This window comes from Crocuta crocuta, unplaced genomic scaffold (assembly GCF_008692635.1).
Source record: "Crocuta crocuta isolate KB4526 unplaced genomic scaffold, BGI_CrCroc_1.0 scaffold396, whole genome shotgun sequence".
Classification (NCBI taxonomy): Eukaryota; Metazoa; Chordata; class Mammalia; order Carnivora; family Hyaenidae; genus Crocuta; species Crocuta crocuta.
This window is the reverse complement of record NW_027533259.1, coordinates 1,366,674-1,373,426: the sequence shown is the minus strand read 5'-3', so window position 1 is coordinate 1,373,426 and position 6,753 is coordinate 1,366,674. Positions and strand designations below refer to the sequence as shown.

General features: G+C 43.6%; 1 protein-coding gene across 1 annotated transcript in view; it reads right to left on the bottom strand.

Moving 5' to 3' along the window:
• LOC144217420 (uncharacterized) overlaps positions 1-6,753 on the bottom strand; it is a 61,243-nt gene that overhangs the window by 1,803 nt on the left and 52,687 nt on the right. The window contains exons 2-3 of the mRNA XM_077746975.1: positions 5,842-6,077; positions 5,275-5,412 (exon numbers count right to left, since the gene is read on the bottom strand). Of these exons, the coding sequence (XP_077603101.1) occupies positions 5,275-5,412; positions 5,842-6,077 (374 nt within the window). The remainder of the gene's footprint in view (positions 1-5,274; positions 5,413-5,841; positions 6,078-6,753) is intronic.

Here is a 6,753-nt window from a genome sequence, read left to right as displayed (position 1 = left end):
GGCGTGGATCTTACCAAGCTTCTAGGTATAATTCCACCCACGAATTTGCAGGATTAAGGAACATGTAGAGGAACATGACACCACAGAAATACAATCAGAAAAGTCCAGAATGTAGAAATCTGTGTGGGACAAATGATCTGGCTTTTTCAACAACAACAACAAAAAAGTTGGAGAAAGAGGCAAAGAGAAGGGGAATTTGTGGGTAAAAAGGCTTGAAAGACAGATCAACCCAGGCAAGTTTGACATGTGGGCTGTTTTGGATACTGATTCAGACAAACTGAAACAAAAATATTGTTTATGATACAACTGGGAACATTTGGATACTAACTGAATATTTGATGGTATTAAAATTTTGGTCATTCTTTTAAAGTTTGATGTTACTGTGGTTATGTTTTGTTTGGTTTTAAAGGTCTTTATCTCAAAGAGATAGATGGTGAAGAAAATGCATGAAATGATGTCATGCATGGGGTTTTTGCCAAAATAATCATTAGTGTTGTGGGAATTGGGGGGGTAGAAGTGGGAGGGTGGTTGAGGGATGGGGCAGGAGGGTAGGCTGTGGAGGAATCCAGATCTGGGCTGGGTGATGAGTGCATGAGACTTAATTTTACTATTTTCTCTAATTTTGTATGTCTGAAAATGTCCGTAATAAAAAAGGTGGAGTTTTTAAAAAAAAATTTTATTTTTAAGTAAACTCTACACCCAGCATGGGGCTCACATTCACAGCCCCGAGATTAAGGATCACGTGCTCCACTGATCCGAGCCAGTTAGATGCCCGAAGGATTTTTTCTTTTTTTTTTGAGCAGCAAATTTGATCCTTCAAAATATTTGAAGATATAATTCACTTAATAAGCATTTCAGGGGTGCCTGGCTGATTCAGTCATAGGACTCTTGATCTTGGGGTTGTGAGTTCAAGTGTGGAGCCTACTTAAACAAAATAAACAAAAAAAACAAGCATTTCATTAAACATTTGTGAGCACTTACTGTGCTTAGCACTTACTTAGCACCACTAAGCCACCAAAACCGATCAGTCAAATACTGCCTCCTTGAAGCACATGGTCTAGTGGCAAAGAAAGCCTTTACACAAATGAAGTATAAGGAGAAAAGCCTGCTATTTGCCACAGAAAGTAATAAGCTTTTCGTCTAGGACAGTTTCAGGGAAGAGTGTATCTTTGTGGAATCCACTCCCACCCAAAAATGACTGAGAGCTTTACCCAGCATCTACACCTAAGTGTCCCAGAACCTGACGTAATTAATATAGGTTTGTACTTGTGCGGAATATATGACCTCAAACTCTCTGAAAAAGTCTCTGTATTGGTGGCTGCAGCTTTCCTGACATTACAGAGGTGGTCAACTTCGTGTCTCTACTTCAGAGTTCTTAGCCAGCTCACGTAGTCATAACAAAATCCCAAAGACTGGGTGGTTTAAACAACAGACATTTATTGCTTACAGTTCTAGAGGCTGGGAAGTCCAAGATCAAGGTGTCAGCCATTTCAGTGTCTGATGACAGCCCTCTTCCTTGTTCGCAGACAGCAGCCTTCAGCTGTGTTCTCACTTGGGGAGAGGGAGTGCCTCCATGTCTCTTCTCTAATCCCATCAGGAGGGCCCCTTCCTCAGGGGTCTCACTTACACCGAATCTCCTAAAGATGCTGTCTCCAAATATTATCACACTGGGGGGAAGGGCTTCCATAGGAATTTGAGGGGGACACAATCCGTCCATAGGAGTGGTCTACTTCATTGTGTCTTCAAGATGTGACCCACAGACCAATGATATCAGAATCACCTGCTTTTAAAAAATAATCAATATCAGGGCCTTAGGTGGCCCCATTGGTTACGCGTCCAATTCTTGATTTCACCTTAGGTTATGATCTCACAGTTTGTGGGTTTGAGACCCTCGTTGGGCTCAGCACTGGCAGTGAGCAGCCTGCTTTGGAATCTCTTTCTCCCTCTCTCTCTCTCTACCTCCCTGGCTTGCACACATTCTCTCTTCTCTCTCTCAAAATAAATAAACTTAAAAATATTTTTTTAATACTCAGTATCAAAAACGTTGCTTCAGATTCAACAGGGCCAAGCTGGGCGCTGGCACCAGACTATTTTAATAGCTTCTTGGTCATTTTCTTGAACCTCCTTGGTGAACCACTGACTGAAAATTGGCCAAGCCATTAGGGGCACCCATCCCTGGGGGAAGGAGCAACTTAAACATTATGTTTTGTAAGGTCAGTATTTCCATGCCCCAATTTCTTTTTATTTTTAATTAAAATTTTTTCCATTAAGTTTCTAGTTTTAATTCTAGTATAATTCATTCTAGTAGAGTTCTGTTAGCTGCAGGTGTACAATATAGTGATTCAACAGGGCTATATATTACTCCCTGCTCATCATGATACGTGTACTTTTAATCCCCTTCACCTATTTCAGCCAACACCCCCACCTCCATGCCGCAATTCCTATCTTCTAGTTTTGATTTTAGATGTATCTTGCATTTCTTTTGCTTTCATAGTTCAAGGACTGATGACCGACAAACCTCCTGACGCTGGGTCCTAGCGCCCAACCTTCTCTCCTGGGCAGATACTAATTCTTCCATGTGTCATAATCACCCACATCTGAATATGCTCACTGTTTTGTACTCATCTGAGTTAATCCAGTTTAGGCTTGTGTTGTTTGCTTTGGCTGAAGACTTTGAAAAGCAGCGTGAAGTTTTGGGATTTTTCTTTTCTTTCCAGAATGAGAAAACCCTTCGTCAACAGAGGCCTTTAGTATTTTAATTCCTGGCCTTTCAACTTCACTTAACATCTTTGCCCCCACTCAAGAAAAGGAAAATTTTCTAGAATTCTAATTTCTAGAATTACACACATGATTTATTAAAATGTAAATTCGTCCTAAAACTGTGACTTTCCTGTGGTTCACTCAAATGTGCAGTGCATTTCATGGCATTCATTACTTTCTTTTCTTTTTTTAATGTTTATTTTTGAGAGAGAGAGAGAAACAGAGTGCAAGAGGGGGAGGGGTAGAGAGAGAGGGAGACACAGAATCCGAAGCAGGCTCCAGGCTCTGAGCTCTCAGCACAAAGCCTGATGCGGGGCTCCAACTCATAGACCACGAGATCATGACCTGAGCCGAAGTTGGACGCTTAACAGACTGAGCCACCAGGTGACCCGGGATTCGTTTCTAAAACACTTTTAGGTCTTGGAGTGGGTTTCAAGCTGATTTTTAGGTCTGTTGGAACTTTTGCTCCTTCCCCCTTGCCTTGCCATTGCCGGCCTTCCCTGCTTCAAACCACCAGCCTGAAAGGAGTGTCTCGTCTCCTGTGTGCCAGGCATATTGAATGTCCCCATAAAGGGCAAATGCACTTTCCCTACCTTTATGATTTAAATGCAGATGGGGAGACAAGAGAGTATAAAACAATATAAAGCAGTATATATAGGAATGATCATGTTCCAAGTAGTGCCTTTATTGGAATCCATATTAGTCTGCCGGTTTCATTGACTAACTAGATTGGAGTGGTTGGTTTTCTTCAGCTCTCTCTGACCAAGCATGTGAGCTGTTGGAAAAAGCAATCTAGCACCTTCTCAGGGGCCTGTGAAACTACCTAAGCTTTGTATGAACCGGCAGGAAAGAGAAGGAAGCAGCCATGGCCTTTTGGTCACCAGAACTTGTGCACAAAGCTTAGGCATCACTGGAATACTTTACTGGGAGAGAATCTGACTTCCAAGCAGTGCTTGGGAAAAGCCACGGCCAGGGAGGCTCCGCACCCTTCTCCCCTTTCTCTTTCACATCAGTCACGGCTGTTATGTAAGCTCGGTCACTCTTTCCCTTCCAGCTCAAGTCCACTCATCTGGGAGCACCTTTTCCTAGCAAGCCAGCCATCAGTAACCTCCACACTGTAAAGTCTGCAGTGAGCCTTGTCACTAATGCAGGTCTTTAAGTCACATCAGGTACTGCCCAAAGCATCCTTAGCTCTCAGGTGCATTTCTTTTTTTTCTTTTAAAGTTTTTTGGTACATTTCTTTTTAAGCAACATTTAATGATTCCCGGAGTGCCTGGGTGGCTCAGTTGGTTAAGCATCTAACTGGCTCAGGTCATGATCTCACGGTTCCTGAATTTGAGCCCCGCCTCAGGCTCTGTGCTGACAGCTCAGAGTCAGCTTCAGATTCTGTCTTTCTCTCTCTCTGACCCTCCCCCACTCACACTCTGTCTCGCTCTTTCTTTCAAAAATAAATATTAATAAAATTAAGCAACATTTAATAATTCCCAAAGTCTGAGAAAGCAAAACCATACCCCAAGGCCCAGAGAATCTGAGAACTGGACAATTCATTTTGTCTTTGTTACTTTTTTAAAAAAGTTTATTTATTTTGAGAAAGAGCATGTGCGAACAGGGGAGGGGCAGAGAGAGAGAATCTGAAGCAGGCTCCGAACTGTCAGCCAGGAGCCCAATGCGGGGCTCGAACTCACAAACTGTGAGATCATGACCTGAGCGGAAACCAAGAGTCTGACACTTAACCGACTGAGGCACCCAAGAGCCCCCTTCTCTTTGTTTTAAATAGCTAGCTCCTCCCACCATTTCAAAGCACTGGCTTTCATTCTTGGCATTTTCTGGTTTATAACCTGCCAAATGCACAGCATTGCAAGACAACACTTCTGGACCCTTGGTCCCCGAGTTAGGCTCTGATGCTATGACCCCCCCCCCCCCGCCCCCAAATGCACATTTGATGCTGTACCCTCTGTGTCTTGCTCTTATTCAACCAAGACATAGAAATAAAATAAAATGCCTATTTGGGGCACCTGGGTGGCTCAGTCGGTTGGATGCCCAACTCTTGATTTCGTTGGTTTCAGTTCAGGTCATGATCTCATGCTTCGTGGGTTCCAGCCCCGCATCAGGCTCTGTGCTGACAACATGCAGCCTGCTTGGGATTCTCTCTCTCTCTCTCTCTCTCTCAAAAATAAATAAACATTTTTTTAAAAAAAATGCCTGTTTGATACTCACTTATTCCCGTTGGGAAGACAGCTGTGAGTGGTAAGGGAGGTACTTTCCTAAGAGACACATCTTAAAGGTGCAGAGGTGCAGCTGGAAATTTGCCTGCTGGCCTTCCAGACAGAACTGTTGAATGTGCTCTTATGCCTTGTCCACTAAAAGCCTCTTGGGAACTCTTTGAATCGTAAGTCAAATTGACACAGAATCCAGAATTTCTATATGCTTAGTGTTGCTAGAAATCCAGGCTTTCTGTCTTTCTTACTGCATAGATGCTTTTTTGCCTAATTCACTTAAGTTTAGCAGTGTGACCAGTATCCCTCAGAAGTGAATGCTTGGTCTGGTAATCTTGTTGTCATGACAACATCTAAGCTTATTTTACCTTTATAAGAATGAGTCAGAAGCACATATTTTATGACTCCATTTTTATGAAGTGTCCAGAATATGTAACTGTGGACAGAAGACAGAAAGTAGATTAGCGATTGCCTGGGGTCTGGGGAAGTAGGGGTGGGGAGATGAGAGTGGCTTTTTATGGATACGGTGTTTCTTTGGGGAGTGATCAAATGCTCTAAAATTGTTTGTGGTGATGGTTACACAACTCTATGAATATACTGAAAATGGCTGAGTCATACATTTTAAATGTGTGAATTGTATACAAATGTGGATTTTATCTCAATAAAGAGGCTATTTTTAAATGCACAGGCAACACTGAGCTGGGTGTGTACTTGAACTTGTCCCAGTGAAGGAGAAGAGTCTAGGCTCTTATCCTGTCTGCCGTTACTGTATACACAGTTTCTGTCTGGGGCCCTTTTATGGTTGCATTACAGTTAGTGAGCAACAGTTAAGTCAAAACCTACAAAGGCCTTGGTTACAGCTTACCCTTGTTTTTGATCCACAGTAACATGACTGATGTCACTGTAGCACAACTCAGCCGCACACAGGGATTCAGGAAGTTCTGGAGAAGTGCCGGCGGCTAGTGGAGGTGGCCGGCTGAAGACTGGCTCTTTAGCGAGACAATGGTTGGCTAGACCTGAGCTCCAGGGGAAGGTGTTGGTACAGGCTGTAAAAAATGTCTTCTCCTGACCTGGACATGGAACGTTGCTGTGGAAGGAATCCTGGGGGAAAAAAGAGTTCTCTAGCTTGGCCCGAACATACAGACTGGGGAATTCCTGAGAAGAGCTCATTTTGAGCCCAATATTTCTCTAACTTCTAGCCCAGCACCTCTCTTCCACTTCACTCCTCCATCCCCGACCCCCAAGGGAAACCATAGCAGATTGGGAGGATGGCGATGCTTGTAGGAGGAGGGGGGAAACACCCGTAGTGAGGTGACTGTAGAGCACGAGAACGTGCGACATTTCTCCCATCACTTAGTAACAAAGCCCTATGGTGTGTCAACTCACAGGGCCCAGAGAGTTGGTTAAATTTTTTCCTGGGTGTTTCTGTGAGGGTGTTTTTGGATGGAATATACATTAAGTCAGTGGGCTTTGAATAAAGCAGATTGCCTTCCATAATGTGGGTGGGCCTCACCCAAGCAGTCGAAGGCCTGACTAGAACAGGCCTTCTCTGTGTTAGAGGGAATTCTACCAGCAGATTGCCTTCATTTGCAACACTGGCTCTTCCTGGCTTGCTGGCAGAGCCTTTACATTCGAACTGTAACTGTTTCCTGAGTCTCCAACCTGCTGGCTTCCCCCTTCAGATTCTGGGCTTGCAAAGCCTCCACAATGGCATGAACACATTCCTGAAAATAAATTTCTATATATATACGTGTCCTATCCTGTTTTCTGGAGAACC